The sequence below is a fragment of the Nannizzia gypsea genome, genomic scaffold (assembly GCF_000150975.2).
Source record: "Nannizzia gypsea CBS 118893 supercont1.8 genomic scaffold, whole genome shotgun sequence".
Classification (NCBI taxonomy): domain Eukaryota; kingdom Fungi; phylum Ascomycota; class Eurotiomycetes; order Onygenales; family Arthrodermataceae; genus Nannizzia; species Nannizzia gypsea.
The window spans coordinates 119,392-136,347 of NW_003345194.1; the positions used below are offsets into that span (position 1 = coordinate 119,392).

Sequence of the window (16,956 nt, forward strand, 5' to 3'; positions counted from 1 at the left end):
CTGGAACCTCGGGGACGTGTCGTTCGAGGTAAATTAACGCCAGGCCTTCGCTAACTAACGGTTACGCTGTTGCCGAACTTGGCTATCACCTTCCAAATGTCATTCACCGCGACGACCTTGGAGTTGTCTACGGTCGGCAGGGGGAGACACGGGGAGGGGCTCTTGAACGGGAGAGCAGCTGGCTCCCACATCCTGCCTAGCCGGTGCAATAGAGTAACTAGTTAACGCCCCTTTCTGACGGTGGAGTCGTCATGTCGACGCCTCCTGAGACGCTTGGGGAGAAAAAAATTAAATGGTAATGGTTCCGGCCCTGGTCTCACATTCCTGTCCCTGCTCCACCGAGGCTATATAAGTCGCTCCATCTCCTTCTTCTCTACTTTTTCTTTCACTTTTCTCATCTTTATCCTATACTTACGTTGCGCGAGGGAATGCTCGACGCAGGATGTCTACACCTCCGAGGCCCGGGAAAAGCTCAGGTGCCGTAATGGATGCGAGGAGAAAGCTCGTGTTGTAGAAGAACAACTTAGGCTGGCGGCTACTATCACCTCTACGGAGTACTGTGATAGTCATTTGGCAAGTGTTTAACGGGCGACTTCTCCCCAGCCATCGCTTTAGTGTACCAGTCAGGCCAAAAGCCCATTCCGAGGTTTCCTTATTTAGCTTAAACCAAATCCATATTTTGTTTATTGAACATAGTTACCCAGCTAACTATCCCAACCCTCCCTGTCGACGTTAAGAAGTGCACGGAGAGCTAACGTTGCTGATGGAGGCAGCGGCAGCGGTTCCCAGTACCAGCTTCCCAGGAGAGATCGTCTATATTCCCCTGAACCACTCGTGTTCTAGTGCCCCACGCGCGGTTATTCTCTTCCCTGGGTTGAAATGTGTCATTCGACAGATTAGATCCTTGAACACTGGATCCACGCCTTCCCACAGAGCAAATGGCTTTCGAGGGTTCTCCTTATTGAAACCATCACGGGTGATCTAAAAAACCTCAGCCTAGGAGCTCTCTCTAATCAGCTCTAGAAACTCCTGAATACTCTCCGCATCTGCAAATTATGATATCTGCCGTTCAATAACGTGGGCTAATATCTCCTCTCCATCACCAAGTTCACTCTCGTCAACTGAAAAGATAAGACGCCTGTGGACGCCGTATATGCACTAATTCATATTAGTTAACAAAGTACAAAGCTATAAGGGCACATATACTCACCACGATTGCAAAGGAGAAGACATCAGAGGGTGAAGTCATGGGCCCCTCGGCATGAGATTCTGGACTACGCCACATCCAATTGCCCAGCTGTCTCCCTGATATCCCACAGCCTGGTGGCACAATTGCGGCATCTTCAATATCGCCTAGCCGGACGTCTATGATAGTGCCATCGTCTTTTTGATCCACCAAGATGTTGTTTGCCTTGATATCTATAGAAGGTTAGCTTAAATAATCGTTTAGAGATCAACGGCAGTATGAAGTACCGTTATGTATTATGTCATTATCATGCAATGCAGCAAGGCCTTGCAACGCATCTCTCAGAATTCGCTTGGCTGTGTCCAATGGTAACTCTGTTTTAACAGGTAGATTCAAAAAGTCGGCCGTCATATATCTATAAACAAACATCGAGCGCTCGGCCATTGAATCTTTTGGTAGGCGGAGATGAGGCCAGCCATCTATTCTTTGATAGACTTGCTGAAGATACTCGAAATCAGGGACATTTTTAAGGACAAAATCCTCCTTTTCAGACCTATCAAGCAAACAAAGGTTAGCTTCACGAAATTAGGGGTGCTTCAAGGAATGTACACACTTAGCGAGATAAACATGAAAAGGTAAATTCTCTTTAGCCTAGAGAACTCGTTCGATAGTATAGCAATGACCAGATTGACCTATCAATTTTGTGCCAGGTGGGATTGTCTTGCCCATTCTGGCAGCTGAAGAAGACGGCGTACTTGTGAAGCGGGTTTGTTGCCTGGCAGTTCGATAGCCGTAGAGGTTTGGAGTGAATATACAGCTTCGAGACGCCTTGTTGGCATGAAAGAAGGTCGACAAGATCCGTCTGCGAGACATGGGTATATTAAAATAACGCTAAACTGGTAGGAGCAGTGATTGAATATTCAATTCTATTAACAAGAAAGAACTCAACTCTGTAAGGGTGTGTACGGAGTACGATTCTCTAAATACATATCTCGAAGGTTATTACTGGCCATGAAATGATCCTGTCGGGCGGTTTGTGTCAGCACTTTTGATGACACCCCGATTTACTCCGTACGTCACACTATTTTCAACTCTTTGGATATCACTCGCGCCCTTCTCCTGAGTCTTAGTATCAGCAACTCTGGGCAATCGCGAAACTGGTAATCGAAAGACACTTCACTTACCACCTATCGTTTGTATTAGTTAGTGATGGAAGTCAATGTGGTGAAAATATCGCTTGGCCTCTACTCTTGAATTTACGTATAACCACCCTCGTCCGGTAGGTATCCCTCAAGTAATAAACTTAAGACCCTCTTATTTCTACCTCCTCAATCAAGAATTAGTTCTTAGGAATTTGACGGTTTAAAGATTTGTTAGTTAACTAGTCCTACGGCTATTGCGTTGCACAAGAACCACATTCGCGACAGAACATGCCTGCTCCTGGCCAACGTCAGCACGAAGCTATAGCTGAAGCCGGGAAATCTGGTACTCTAAGCAAAGAATTGTGATAAGGAGAGAAGTTACTTCGAGGTTCATTGCATAAAGCTATCTCCGAAATGTTGCAAACACAACAATTCTAGACTCCTAACTCATGAATCATTTCCGGAGAGTTGATGAAGGCACATCTCTCTCTCAATTTCTGCCCTGCTAAGACGCTATGCGAACCATGGCCGTCAATACTCGATAGCCCTTCGTTGGGCCCACCGGCAACAAACACTAGTATCTCATTGTGCTTGGAGAAGCTTTTTCGGAACCCTTTGAAGGTATTATGACGCGGTAAACTTGGTTCTTTGGTATTGGCAAACGTTGACCAGGATCGTGAGGCTCTATGTGACAATTCATAGTCCGACGAGGTTGGGCGTGTAGGTGATCCAGGAGCTATATAAGCAGAAAGGTTGGCATAGACGTATGGCAAATCTGCTCCATGCAACACTCCTAGTGCACTTGGAGCTATAGTTTGGTTCCAGGAGAAAAAGAACGCATCAGCTCCTTCCGCGGCAGCATGTTCTCCAACTAGAAATGGTTCGCAGGTCATCACTATATCTCGAAAAATTCTGGCCGTGCGATAGAAGTCTCTGGATAATCCGGCAGTTTTGTTCTCGGGAAACTCCTCTGTAGGATATAATTCGAGAAGAGTATCGATGTTCTTTCGAGATACGTTCGGTGCATAGGATGCAATGAAGTCTCCTGCACCTCTTGACGTCGTTATATTGGTATACACAAATCGAGTAAGATCGTCCTCACACCATCCCATCATAGTAGTAACGGGGGCAAAGCGCCGTTGGGCGACCAGTACTGACGGTGCATCAGGGAGAAAATCACCATCGACGCTGGGGAGCCATATATCTCCAATATTGTGGGAGATGTCGTTTTTGTATGTCGCTATAGATGCTGCGAGTAATGTCTCAGTATCCAATTCCCGTAGGCACTTTAGCGCTGCTTTCGAGTTGAAGTCTCCAGATGTGCAATTTGCCTTCTCTGTCACTAACTCCATTGCTGTTCTCGTAAAATTGCCCATGATGCCGGGCTCAAGTACTTGACTCTGGCAGATGCCCTGTTGAAATGGAACTGGCACCTTTCCCCCATATGCCAACATCTGCATACCGACGGATACGCCTAGCTACGTTAGAGCGCGTGTCAAGAGTAGCGTGGAATCAAAGGCAAGCATACCTCCTGATGACTGTCCAAATATCGTTACCCTCTTTGGATCACCGCCAAATGCGGCGATGTTGTCCCGAACCCATTCGAGCGCCAGTCGCTGGTCTCTCAGGGCAGCATTCTCTGATCCCTCAGATCTGAGGGTCGTGGTCTGAGCAAACCCGAACACTATTATCGCCTTAGAATAGGGGTCTTTGCATGGTTGAGGATGGGGGGTACTCACCTCCTAGGCGATAGTTCATCGCAACATGGATGATTGGACGACCATTGGCCAACGATTCCATGATCATGTTGTCAGGCAACCATCTCGGATCCTGAATATGTCCTCCCCAGTAACCCCCACCATAGATGGTTACCATAACCGCCAACTTATCATGACTCCTCGTATCCTTGGGCCTTCCAACATTGAGATTCAAGCAGTTTTCAGAAAGTACCAGCTTGCCCTGTGAACTAGCACGTAGCTGCTGGGGGCAAATTGGCCCATATGCAGTAGCATTGACATGGCTGCCGCGTGGAGTAACAACGGCCACTGGCGGTTTGAAACGATTTTCGCCCCCAGTATCCTGGCCGAAAGGAATACCCAAAAACACTTCGATTCCATTGCGGTCCAAACCACTGTATGTTATCTGCCGCCCTTTGTCAACGACCATGGGTCTGGCAGCCGCAATGGTGGCTGTCAGTGTCAAGATCCACAACATGACAAAATCGTATTTCGCCATATTGAAGAGGAAGAGCCAGATCTATTAACTAGCAACCAACTATACCTATAACATTTGTAGAAGCTGTGGCTACCGGGAGCCCGCGGACAGTTCTTATATGTGGGTGTTCACCCCCGTCCAAAGCTCGTAAGATGACGGGGTAAATAGTGCAATGACTACCCGTGCCGCACACCCGTACGATAACCGTATACGGCAGTTAGTACGAGGGCTGAAGATCCGATTTACGGGGATGTGTATAAACATTTAACCCAGTGAATGTTACAAGGATTCCTTACTATGAGTTACTGGAAATATCTCGGGCGAAAATTACTCACAATCAAAAACACAAAGGTCTCCAGGATCGTAGCCCACCCTCCCCTTTAAGCGCCCAAAACACAAGACTCCTGCTTCCATCAATCTTAACCATTATTACAGTCTGATGGACTGGTGCCGCTGCACGGCGCACATACTTTTGAAGATATATCGGTCACACCGTTCCAGGCCGAAGCTTGGACAAAACATAACATTGGCATCCTAATCCTCCTCGGCCGACTTATGTACCGGGTCAGCCTTGTAACTTCGCAGCTGCGGTAATCATGCTTGTTATTAATAAAATACTAACCACCTAAGGATAGCCCACTGCCGGAGATAATACAACTGCTAATGTTTCGGCCACAAAAAGGCGAAACCGCTATGCTGCGATGATAGTAGGTAAACTGCCCTTAAAGGCCTCCATAGATAGGGCCATCAATGTCAACGCCAATTGGCAAGGCTCTGGCTGTCGTCCCCACGAGGGGACTCAGGCTGGGATGCTGGCATCGTTGTCAGGCCGCGCGTTTCTAGAATAAGCACGAAATGCGCCGATCTGCGGGTCGCCATTGATGGGGGCCTTCCCAGAGCCATGTATGTGATGTTTATTGGCGTGGCAGGGATAATTGGTGATAGTAAAGAGCATGACGTCGACTTTGTAGTTACGATATATCCTGCGTACAGGTTCTCGAGAGCCAGACGCCGAACGACTCTAAACCCATTGTAAACGCCACCGTCCGTCTCGCTGACGATCGAGCCTGGGCTTGGTATCCCGTCAACAGTATCCTAGAGAATTCAGGACGCCTTCAATACCCGCAGCCTGCAGATATGCTGGTATGTGAATGAGTTTGGTAGATAGTCTTTGGCAAGGATAACACCAGCCTTTTGCAGCGTTTGTTGTTCTTGTATGAGGCATAACTAAAGAAAGCGTGTGGTATAGCACTCGAAAATTGTCTTGATAACAAACAGATTTATGAGGATCAGAACCTAGACTTCTATCAGGAAGGGCGTGACTCGTCGGTTCGCCTGTAACGTCAGAGGATGGGTGGAACGGATGAAAATAAGGGCCGGAACATGAATATAGAAGCGTAAATTCATTTTTTGCATTCTAATTAAGATAAAGTTTTTATTTGGCTTGGTCTGGATAGTTAACTAACTAGTTATATGGAAGAATGTTCTTTGAAAGACTTGCTTGATACTTACACGATCAAACAGATAATCAAATGTAAGTCAGTCTCGACCCGCATTACTAGAATTAGATATTGATTATTATATCATTATCTGCAATAGAAGGATCTGTTTGCGCATATTGTGTAACTTGTGCTTCTGTGCTGAATTATCACTACTTTTGACCCCAAGAACCAAATTAAAATTATTCAGCCGTGTACATATTCTGGATGATTTGAGTGGCGACTTTAACCTCCAAACAAATCTACACTTTCACAAATTCCCATAATGTTGTTCCATGCTCTCTCCTAACTAGACTCCTCCCGTCTTCTCCTATGGTCATTACATTCAACGCGTGTGCATAATACGGCATCAACAATTGATATCCTCCGTTAGGATGCTGTTTCGCCGTGATACATTCATACCCATTAGCTGCTATAGCCTTCGCACATATAATGCTAGAGCCATCATGGCCAATGTACCTGCCCGATACTGGATTGTAGAATGCGAAATAGTTGTTGAAATGGATGCAATGCCAGCTTTTGGTTGATATATGGCCCTCCCTAAAGTCTTGGAGGAAGACGGTCTGGTTCGTATAAGTGATTGCTCGGTTAGAGCCTTTTTCGAGTATCATATATGTACTATCCGGCCATGGGACTGTGCAGCAATAGCCATCCCACTGACTTATACTCGATAATGTATCGCTGGAAGGCGTATGTGCGGTGAAGCCAGTCGTGAATATATCTGAAGAGGCGTCGGTTTTCCTATCCTCGGAGCCCATTGTTGTTTATGATGCAGTGAAAATGGATTGGCTGCTGGAAGGGTGGTCTGTGGCGGGTTACTATATATTGGACACGAAACTTTGAGTTCTGCGGGGTAAAGAATCACAGTAAGAGAAATCATGTTCCTTTATAGTTATTGGGGACGCGCTAACTATAACTACAGCCAATCAAGTGACTAGTTAACTCCTTCATCAGGGCATCTAACCTCGGGATGTCCCGGTCCGAGCCGAGCCGAATTCCGGAACGGATTAACTAGCTGAATACCTAATTTCCTGGTGCCTAATGGATGCGGCCTGGTTACGACGACCTCTCAAAGCAAACCTTCAGCTAGTATGATTATTATATACAGTTGGTTCATTATTTGCCTTGAGCTCTAACTATTCATTAATTTTTTTCAGTGTGATAGCGAGGTACGGAGTACTGGTTAACTAGCTACCACCACATTGCCCAGATGGCAGGCGCGAAACCAGCCAATAAATAACCAGTTGGAGAGTTTTTGTGACGGCCTTGGCCAGACGTTCATCGTCAATATTCTGGCTGCATCAGTTAATGTTGACTTGATATTGGCTCTTGTGGTGACGGTACACCATGCCGCCCACTCCAGCATCTGCTCATTTAGAATCCAGCTCACGGGATAATACCAATATAAGCGCTGGCCACCACCGAAAGGTACGCAAGGGCACTCGTAGCTGCTGGGAATGCAAGCGCCGCAAACTCAAGTGCTCGTTTTCCACGCCTGCAGATTCTGTCTGTCAGGCATGTCGCAGGCGGGGAACCAGCTGCATCAGCCAAAGATACCCGGAGGAGATCGCAATTGCTGCATCATCATCTTCATCTCCCTCCTTGGAGCGTGACCGAATAGTGCGTGTGGAAGCGCTTGTAGAGCGCTTAGCTAGAAAGATAGGTATAAATGATGGCCTCATAGGGAACAACATGGCCGCAAATGACGGCATGATGAGAGCTACTTCGTGTGATTCGAGTTCGAGAGTTGACCCGAACATAAACGCAACTGGGTTGAATGTAAGTTTGGAGAGTGCAGAGCATACAAGTTCAGCCTCCTTGCCTATGATACCATCGCCAGCAATTGGCTCTGGCCCCATTTTTAATAAAAAAACGCTCTATGATGATATATCGGCCACCCTGCACGCCGCCTTGCCCCCTCATGAAGATATCCATATCATTATTGAGGCAGGTATTGACGTTTCTCTACACAAAGTGATTACAGTTCCTTACGCAATACTGGAAGCCCAAGAACCTGGGGTTTTCAAGGGAAGCCTGGCCAATATACCTTCACCAACGACTCATCCCGTTCTGCTTGCAAAGTATATACTCGTCCTCGCCACGTGTCTGCAGTACTTTCATCCAGAGATTCACAAAGAAGAAATCCAGCGCCTCTCCGAGCAACCACGCCAACTCATATGTCGTCTCACTGACATAGTGTCCGCGCTAGTGACTAGAAACGATGAACTGTTGGACTCCATTGAGAGCCTTGAGTGCATCATGCTTGAATCAATGATCCAGGCTAATAGTGGTCATCTTCGCCGTGCCTGGCTTATATGTCGACGCGCGATGCTGGTAGCTCAAATGATGGGCTTACATCGCAGATTTATTTACCAGCCATTCAAAGTCCTTGATGTCTCCCAAACGGTCTATCCGAATTTTTTCTGGTTTCGTATAGTCTGTACTGATCGCCAGCTGTGCCTACTGCTCGGCCTTCCCCAAGGATCGTTAGATGTTAGCATGGCTTCCACTGCAGCCTTAGAAGGTGATACTGTCGAAGGCGTCTTTGAGCGCAAACAGTGCGTCATTGCTGCCCGCATCCTGCAGCTATATGAGTCAACTGAGTCTCCTTCCATGAACAGCCTGGAAACGTTGTATGAGATCGATGCAGATCTACAGACTGCCGCCAACGAGATGCCGAATAGATGGTGGCTGGTGCCTAATCTGGCCAGCGTCGTGCATGATTCGATAAAGACCTTTTCGGAGACTATCCGTCTATTTGACCAGATGCTCTACTTTAATCTGTTGAACCTCCTACATCTGCCGTACATGCTACGATCGCGGGCGCAGGCAAATGGCAATTCTGAGACTGCGGCTAAGTACAATAAGAGCAAGCTAGCAAGCACCAATGCGTCCCGTGAGCTGTTAACTCGGTTCATCATGTTCCGATCCTTTAACCGCGTTGCATACGCTCTTCGATCCATTGATTTCTTTGCGCTTGTTGCATCCATGACGCTACTTATCGCTCATCTTGAGGGGCATCGCCAACAGCGCCAATACCAACAAAACAGTGGGGATTACAACTTGCTTGCACACCAGCGGAATAGCGATAGAGCTATGGTTGAACAAGTCTTGGAAACCATGCAAGGCGTTGCAAAGCTTAATACCGATGCCCTCAGCGAACGTGCTTCCGATCTGCTAAAGATGATACTTGCCTTCGAGAGTGAGGCAGCTAAAGGGAATGGGGGGAATGGTTTTGCTTCCTCAACCGTGATACCCGAGCTGCAGGTAGGCTCCGCCGTAACGGAAACGGAAGACGGGAAATTTCTGCGATTGGATATCCCGTATTTTGGCACTGTGAGGCTAAATCGCGAGGGTGTAGTTTCTATGGAGAAATGCGTAGAAGATATCCCGTCACTATTACCACAATTTCAACTTCCACCGCCATCATCGGCTCAACAACCGAGGAATAAACCCCCTGAATTATCCAGTGATGACTCCTTGCCAGATACCTCATCCACTCCCCAGACCCATCCCTTAGCGCTAGGGACAGCCACCCTTCCTTGTCCCTCGTCCTCCGCGCCTATACTGCCAACATCACCGACACTGGCTGCAGTGTCTGATTTGCAGCAGTATACATTACAATTACCGACCACCATTGACGACGCAGTACAACATCAGTACCAGTATCCCGGCTTGACAGCAGCAGTGGAAGACTGGCCATTTCAAGGCGTGGATATGGCCTTTTTCGATAGCCTAATTAATCGGCACGAGGAGAGAAGTGTGAATATCGACGGCCCTGACTTTACGGCAGAATGGGAGTCGCCATTGTAGAGTTGATGGTCCTCTGTACACTATGTTAGACTTTGAATTTCCTCGCCTTAGGTCGTGGTTGTATTTTTACAGGCATAGATACGCCCCTCCTTCGATATAAAAACAAACAACTCTTCTCCATTGCAGTGCGTTTACAGGGAAACTTGTTCCTTACCGCCTATATGGGGCGCTACGCAGTGGTTATAAGACAGACCGGAAGGTCTGTCTATATTAGTATTTGGCATGTGATGCTACAATATAGAAATACCTCAACCATGTGAAGTGCCATGTGCCCACAATAAGGATAGTAAAGATTAGAGGGGAAGGTTATTCTTCCCAAGCCTAGCGATTAGCTCTTTATTAATCTAGACTCTATAAAACCACTAGTAGCCACTATCTCAACATAGCCTCACATATTGTCTTTAGGTCATGTATACCTCTATGCTTATATAGTTGGGTTGATATCTAGGATATGTCTAGTGAATCTAGTCACAAATATACATGCAACATCACTCCCGCTGTAGGACGAGTATGCTTTCTTGAAAGCTAGCCGCCTCCCCTTCAACATCTAAACCATCCACTTTCGTTTCCAGCAGTCGTAAGCCGGCTGCTTCATAGGCTGCCGTGATGGCAGGTTCGGAAAACCAACGCAATGCCTGTGTAACATGATAGTTTCGATTTCCCTCCTCTGTCCACCACCGCCATGCTTGAAGACTTGCACGTCTTCGCGGTACATGACCAGTTGACCCTGACATTCGCTCTTTTTCATCTCGTAACGGTACGAAACCCCGGGGAACTCTGCACTCTGGATGTCTTTCGGCGGGGGTCGGACTTCACTATTGATGTGGGCTTCCATGTTGTCGCCTGGTTTAACCAAAAACCAATACATGAAAGATATGTAGGCTCGCCCTGTGCATGGCGTAAGAACTTTCGCAATCTGCTGGAACAACTGCTCTACCTCCCCATCGCCCGTCATATGGACAATACTGCCAAACGGGAAAAGGAGAAGGTCTATGGTGACATGCCCATTCGGTTGTAATAAAACGGGAAGCTTTTTGAGTTCCAGTGCGTTACCTAGCACCCAGTTGACAGGAGGAGAAATACCGCTCGTCTTCGATTCCAGCTTTGCTGCTAAATCCAGCATGTTCTGCACAACATCTAAATCAACCATATTTATGTTGCTGGTATTGAAGGATGCATCCGAAAGGCTTTTCAAAATACCTAGAGTCACCCGACCTGATCCAGTACTGATCTCGAGATAGGTAAATTGACGTCCTGAAGTTGCGTCTCTATGCTTGGAGACGATATCCATTAGCACCTCCGTGTAAAGGTCAACGTCTGGCATGGATGGCTGGCCTAGTCCATTGGAGTTCTTAGAGCTCCGCCAGGTAAGGCCAGCAATAGAAACTGGACACCTCTTGGACCATTTTCGCTTGCTTGTAAATTGAAGACGTTGAGTTCTGGTATTGAGTATGTGGGAAGAATAAGTGTAGAGTGGAAGACCACGTAGAAATTGGAGTAGAAGTTATACAGTTGGAAACTAATGCGCCGAGTAGAAGAGTGTGTCAATATAGAGCGGAGGTAGGAGGCTCTCTGAATATATATTTACTCTGTACAAAAGAAATGTGAAAGGTGTATGCCGATCACAAACTTTAGCAAGGGTTGAACCTCGCCTCCGTAGCATTTTTTTCGAAGGATTAAGGCGAGAAGAGTGTGTTTATGCATATGTTGAGAAGTTGAATAGCGAATAGGCTAGTAAAATACAAGACATGTGTGGCTTTGGTAGGAATCATATGTAGCTATAGGTTAAAGTTTCCAACAATTAACTTTATGCAGCCCGTCATCACAAAGCTTAAGATGCAGCCACGTTCAGGCTGCAGGATCTTGACCGTTTTCTTCGCTGTCCAACTCACTGGACCGCTCTCCACTCCATATTCCTATAGGAATTGAGCATAATGCGCTGAGAATCCCAAAAAAATATCGTTATTCCTGCCCACCCGGTTTTCACCTGCAGGGCCCCACCGATAATTGGCCCCAAAAATTGTCCACTTGCATAGGCCATATTGAAGAGAGCATATCCTTGAGCCAAAGGGGGTTTACCGCCAAAGATACCAGGGGACTGAGCCTCGTATTCGTAGACTACTTGGAAAACCTCTGTCATAGTGATGATCTGGACGGTCATAACCCCAAGGCCAATAAGCGCCAATAGAACACCCAGAAGGACCTTTCCATGGTGTTATTATGTTGAATGAAACGTAAGGAAAAGAAGGCTGCTCCGGCTATTATAAAACCAAGAGGCCCTAGGCGCCGCCCTCCAACTCTGTCCACAAGTCATCCAACAAGCGATCCAGATAAATTAGAAATAGCGGATGCAAAGAAGCGGATGCAAAGAAGATCAAACCAATCGCACCCGGAGTCCAGTGAAATATTTTCATCAAGTAAAGTGGAATAGTCTAACGAAGTTAGCAGAGGCAGCTTTCTTTCTTTCCAAAGCAAAATAGTAGATATCTTACCGTCTCTATGCTAGTCAAGATCGAAGATAGCATAACCGAGAAAGGAGAGCAACTAATAAGCAGGGCGAACACAGCAGAAGTAATACGCCACTGTTCTTTATACTGTTGACGGCAGGAGAGTGATTTGGTATCAGTGGTACGTACCTCTTCATTTTATTGACTGTAAGCTGCTCGAGTAACATCTGGCGAGGTGCTGTGGGTATTCTGCTCCGTATCTTCTACCCTAGCTGGCTGTCTATTGATCATTGCAAGCCGCAGTACGATGTCCAAAACAATGAGTATTGATGGTAGAATAAAACCCCCATAATATCCTATAAGGTCGTAGGATACGCCTCCTAGTGTAGGCCCAAGAAGTGAGCCTGCCATCATTCCCATAGTTGTACAGCCCATGGCCTCCCCAGCACGCTCCTGGGGAATATTGTCAACAATCAACACTAGGCCAATTATCCAAACTATAGAAGACAATAGGCCCTGAAAGGCTCTAGCAAAAACTAATAGCATGGGCGACCGTGCAAATGCAAATAGTAGCGTGGAAAGGCATAGTGCTACTAAACCTAGCGTAAAGGGAGCTCTTCGTGATTTAAAATGGTCTGAAAAGTACCCAAGTAGTGCTGTTGTTAAGGATGGACAGTTAGATTCGGGAACAATGAGGACCTGAAAACCAAGAAAATGAAAAAGAACTAGAACATACGGGACCCTAAAAGAAGTGTAGCACCATAAACAGACAGAAGTGCCGATGTCCAGAATTGAGCTATGATCGCTTTTAGCACTTTGAAAAAGAGAGGAGTAAGATGGGAAGACCCATACCATCCTCTTTCGGAGCCCCTGCACGCAGGACTAGGATTTTGGGAATAATTGGTATGATCTAACTACCTTCGTTAGCTAACTAGTGTCTTCGTACGGGCGGAAGGGTCATACCAATGTATAGAGCAGAGTGTCCTGCAGAAATGGTTAGCTCCCGTACACTCAAGGAACATTAGCCTCACACACAATGAACATAGCAATAGCAATGACCAAGACAATAAATCCTTCCGAGGACCGCAGTGCAAAGAGCAATGGCTCCTGCGAGGTCGGTTGATCAAAGTAGCCCATGTTGACAGCTAACTAGCTATCTCGGTGCGGGGAAGAAAAGCAGACACAGGAGAGAATTGACAAAGAGCTGTAGATAACTGCTCCTACGCGCCAAGCTATCAATCTTTTGAGAAATCTCAAGTTAGTCAACTAGTTAATCAGCTAATGTCGTCTGCATCGTGTTCGCTAACTACTGCTAACAGTTAACTAACTATAACTAGATCAGCATTGCTTTTTTGCCTAGTTAACTAGCTAACGGTTAGCCAGCCGAAACTGAAATGTTTACCCTTCCTCCGTATCCAGGATGACGAATGGATAGTCCACCCCCGCCTCTGAAATCTTCATCCATGGAGGCGGACACAATACGAAAACAGCACACCATATATGTACTTACTCTGTGGATATCATGTACGAGGTAATGATGCATAAGTACTCCGTACATACCTAGGTAGTCCGACCCAGGGTACTTATACGCAGCATGCACCGTACCATCGTCAAGTGGTATGCTCAATCCCGCTTCAACCATCAAGGCAAGTAAGTGCCAGGTGGTACAGCGACCGGCGATGACGAATGTTATCGCTGTATAATATATCATTGCTGCTACTACACTCGATTTACAATATGAGCGATGCGATAGCTAAGTGGGAGTTAAAGCTAGAGCGCGAGTGCAAGATTCTAGGATGTGGGTGTAGTTATAACTACCTAACTAAGCGATGCACTAACTACCTAGTTACTCGTTTACCATCAAATCACAAGCATTCCCTCATTTTCCCATTCACCCTTGCCGTCAGCTAACTACATGTTCCACCGTGACGACCTCTCGCTTCCTCAGCAGCTTCATACCAGTGAATACCTAGGTAACTGCTTTGTGTCAAGATATCGTTTGGCATCCTGGAAGGAAGCAGCTATAACAAGAGCTGGCCATGTGAAGAATGGATAACATTATGGAGCAAACCCTCCATAAACTGGACAGCCACGGCGATATTATACTGGTCCTGGATGAGCAGGATGCTTCGTATGAGGATGATAAGGATTTCTATGATTTCTTTGAGCTTCCTTCGCCTGTGAATGAGGAAAAAATTGATAAGGACCCTTCTGCTTGTCACAACACAAGGAATGACCGTATGGAAAAATGGTCTAGTTTTGCTTCAGACTCTGAGCCTGAGCCCGAACCTGGGCCTGAGCCAGAGGCCGAAGTGGACAATTACTTGGACGAAGATGTGCTTGAAGAGGAGAGGTTCCATACTACACAGAACTCAACTCCAGGCAGCCAGTCTCGCCCTATTCGATTTCAAGTATCTTCTAAGCATCTCAGGCTTGCTTCACCTACCTTTGAAATAATGCTAAAAAGAGAATGGACTGAAGGACATACCCTCAATACCCAAGGAACTACAGAGTTACGTGCACTTGGTGCTACTCAGGAGGCTCTTCGGGTCTTTTTAAGTAACTACTATCTATAGCCGCACGCATAACGTTCCACGAACTATAGGAGTCAGACTCCTATGCGAGGTTACAGTCCTTATCGATTATTATAAAGCTTATAACACCCTCCAATTTTCGTCGACACTTGGATCAAAGGCCTGACGTACCCGTCGAAAAAGATGGCCCGTGATAGTATTAGATGGCTCTGTATATCCTGGGTGTTCAAGCACGATGAGATCTTTAAAAGCGTAACCCGAGTTCTACAACGCCAGGTTAAGGCTCCACTGCAGGTTTCAAAGATTCCGATCTCAGGCACCGTGATAGGTAAATAAATTAACCAGCGAGCCCCCAAATCCCCGATACTTGGTTAATGCAAATACTAATTGTCACCTATCCCTTAGATAAGATTAATCAATCGAGAGAAGATGCTATCGAGGGGATAATCTTAGCTCTACATGACTTGGTCGACAACCTTGAAAGTGGGAAAACCAGCTGCAATTTTGATTGTGACTCTATACGCCTAGGGGCACTGAGGAAGCAATTAAAATCCAGGGGTCTTCTCAACCCCCGTCCGTTAAGCCATATCTCGGTTACAGCTTTTCAAGACTCTGTGGCAGCCTTCGCAAGATTGGAATCCCGCCGTTATATAAATTTAAAAACCGAAGTGAACTACGGTACAATGGGTACAACCAACACCCGTCTCCCCATATTTGTCAGATCGGGCCGACTATCAGATCGATTATTGAAAAACAGGAAAACTCCATCGAAGAGATGAGAATAGATCAATATCTGTCAACTCAAAGTTAGCTAGCATAACTTTTGAAAGCACGGCAACTTAAGGCTCAATGCAAAATTCTGCCACTACCTAACTAACATAGGACGGGATACGATGGCTTTTCCTTTCCTATTCTTTGCTTTGTGTGCTTGCCACTTTTTTTTTTCTTTTTCTTCTTTTTCCTTATTATATCTCCTTTTCCCTCATTTTCTCTTGACTTAATTTCTTTCACTACTTTTTTTGCTCTTTTCACTGGGCTGTCCTTCGGCAACACACTCTTAATACTGGGGGATTCGATTTTTTTCTTTGACTTGGATTGCTCCTGGTTCTTCAAGCTGGGAGCCTTCCCACGAGTTATACCCTGCCCCGACGGCATTAGCATCATGTTTGTTCATTACCAACCAAGTGAATAGCACTCCTACTTCCCTTGTTCAAACCAAGTCCGGAATCTCCCACGTCTGTGTCCTGACCGGCGGACGGACCAGCAGTTATGACATTTTCACCAGTAGTTATCCGTATGGATATAATCGCTCGCGCGCACACACTCCGCCAATGTGGTTCTTTCATAGCCAAGGTGTCCCCAAAATTTGCAATCCAGACACAAGTTTTATCTAGGGGCCACGCCTGATATGAGGAGTGCTCTGCACCTTTGACCGTTGGATGCACCATTTGGATCTGTGATACTGCGTCCCCAAATGCCCCTTTCAGGATCGGCTCCTCGATAGCTTGGTAGTTTGTTCTTCCCGAGGGGTGAAACTTGAATGGAGGAGGTGGTGTTAAAACAATAACCGTGGCACCTTGTGAGATATAATACGCAAAGATGGCAGACGCCCCTTTCATATACTTGCTCCACCTTTTCGGTGACATTTTTGATTTAAGGCAAGATGGGTCATTCTTTTCCATTAGTGAGCCCATAGCTATGCTCAGTGTCTGCATCCCATGCTCCTTGGCCCATTGCTGAGCAATTTGGTATGGGACACCACTCCACATAACTTGACGATTCTGGGTACATCCGCGAAGGAGCTTCCGAAGAATTTGCGCCGCCTGCTCAACCGTCAAGAGCGCATGTATAGCTTCTAGGCTCCTTAGCTGGCGCTCCAGTGCACCCTCTTGGGCGGTTGATAAACCACTTTCCATTTTTCTATGGATGTCATTTCGAAACGTTTAGCCTGAATTATAAGATGCTGCGTGGTTTATCGTCCTGGGATTGAGGGCGGGTGGTCCAAAATATAGACCACAATGAGGAAGGTTTGGCAGCCGACATTGCCGAACAGTTCCAAAAATAGGGCAGCTCTCGGCTTTAAATTCCTAGTATTTGAATCTTGACTCTGAAGGATAAATT

The 16,956-nt window shown here is 46.4% G+C and overlaps 9 protein-coding genes across 9 annotated transcripts; 2 read left to right on the forward strand and 7 right to left on the reverse strand.

The window, feature by feature from the left end:
• Nucleotides 1-813: 813 nt before the first annotated feature.
• MGYG_09178 (serine/threonine protein kinase) lies at nt 814-2,025 on the reverse strand (the record flags this gene model as incomplete). Its single annotated transcript, XM_003169663.1, has 5 exons — nt 814-981; nt 1,211-1,419; nt 1,474-1,739; nt 1,800-1,837; nt 1,942-2,025. 5 exons carry the CDS (start codon nt 2,023-2,025, stop codon nt 814-816), a joined length of 765 nt encoding a protein of 254 aa, XP_003169711.1.
• Nucleotides 2,026-2,762: 737 nt separating this feature from the next.
• MGYG_09179 (hypothetical protein) lies at nt 2,763-4,563 on the reverse strand (the record flags this gene model as incomplete). Its single annotated transcript, XM_003169664.1, has 3 exons — nt 2,763-3,802; nt 3,857-4,012; nt 4,068-4,563. The coding sequence occupies 3 exons, from the start codon at nt 4,561-4,563 to the stop codon at nt 2,763-2,765; spliced, it is 1,692 nt and encodes a 563-aa protein (XP_003169712.1).
• Nucleotides 4,564-6,283: 1,720 nt separating this feature from the next.
• On the reverse strand, nt 6,284-6,799 carry MGYG_07879 (hypothetical protein; the record flags this gene model as incomplete). The annotated part of the gene is made up of 1 exon (XM_003169665.1): nt 6,284-6,799. One exon carries the CDS (start codon nt 6,797-6,799, stop codon nt 6,284-6,286), a length of 516 nt encoding a protein of 171 aa, XP_003169713.1.
• Nucleotides 6,800-7,388: 589 nt separating this feature from the next.
• MGYG_07880 (C6 zinc finger domain-containing protein) lies at nt 7,389-9,854 on the forward strand (the record flags this gene model as incomplete). The annotated part of the gene is made up of 1 exon (XM_003169666.1): nt 7,389-9,854. One exon carries the CDS (start codon nt 7,389-7,391, stop codon nt 9,852-9,854), a length of 2,466 nt encoding a protein of 821 aa, XP_003169714.1.
• Nucleotides 9,855-10,401: 547 nt separating this feature from the next.
• On the reverse strand, nt 10,402-11,517 carry MGYG_07881 (hypothetical protein; the record flags this gene model as incomplete). The annotated part of the gene is made up of 2 exons (XM_003169667.1): nt 10,402-11,357; nt 11,379-11,517. 2 exons carry the CDS (start codon nt 11,515-11,517, stop codon nt 10,402-10,404), a joined length of 1,095 nt encoding a protein of 364 aa, XP_003169715.1.
• A 225-nt stretch (nt 11,518-11,742) lies between these two features.
• On the reverse strand, nt 11,743-13,438 carry MGYG_07882 (hypothetical protein; the record flags this gene model as incomplete). Its single annotated transcript, XM_003169668.1, has 8 exons — nt 11,743-12,068; nt 12,117-12,163; nt 12,342-12,448; nt 12,527-12,798; nt 12,886-12,957; nt 13,038-13,115; nt 13,148-13,211; nt 13,328-13,438. 8 exons carry the CDS (start codon nt 13,436-13,438, stop codon nt 11,743-11,745), a joined length of 1,077 nt encoding a protein of 358 aa, XP_003169716.1.
• Nucleotides 13,439-13,634: 196 nt separating this feature from the next.
• On the reverse strand, nt 13,635-14,012 carry MGYG_07883 (hypothetical protein; the record flags this gene model as incomplete). Its single annotated transcript, XM_003169669.1, has 2 exons — nt 13,635-13,657; nt 13,862-14,012. The coding sequence occupies 2 exons, from the start codon at nt 14,010-14,012 to the stop codon at nt 13,635-13,637; spliced, it is 174 nt and encodes a 57-aa protein (XP_003169717.1).
• A 349-nt stretch (nt 14,013-14,361) lies between these two features.
• MGYG_07884 (hypothetical protein) lies at nt 14,362-15,614 on the forward strand (the record flags this gene model as incomplete). Its single annotated transcript, XM_003169670.1, has 4 exons — nt 14,362-14,860; nt 14,907-14,995; nt 15,019-15,163; nt 15,241-15,614. The coding sequence occupies 4 exons, from the start codon at nt 14,362-14,364 to the stop codon at nt 15,612-15,614; spliced, it is 1,107 nt and encodes a 368-aa protein (XP_003169718.1).
• Nucleotides 15,615-15,995: 381 nt separating this feature from the next.
• MGYG_07885 (hypothetical protein) lies at nt 15,996-16,751 on the reverse strand (the record flags this gene model as incomplete). Its single annotated transcript, XM_003169671.1, has 1 exon — nt 15,996-16,751. The coding sequence occupies one exon, from the start codon at nt 16,749-16,751 to the stop codon at nt 15,996-15,998; it is 756 nt and encodes a 251-aa protein (XP_003169719.1).
• Between the last annotated feature and the right edge of the window lie 205 nt (nt 16,752-16,956).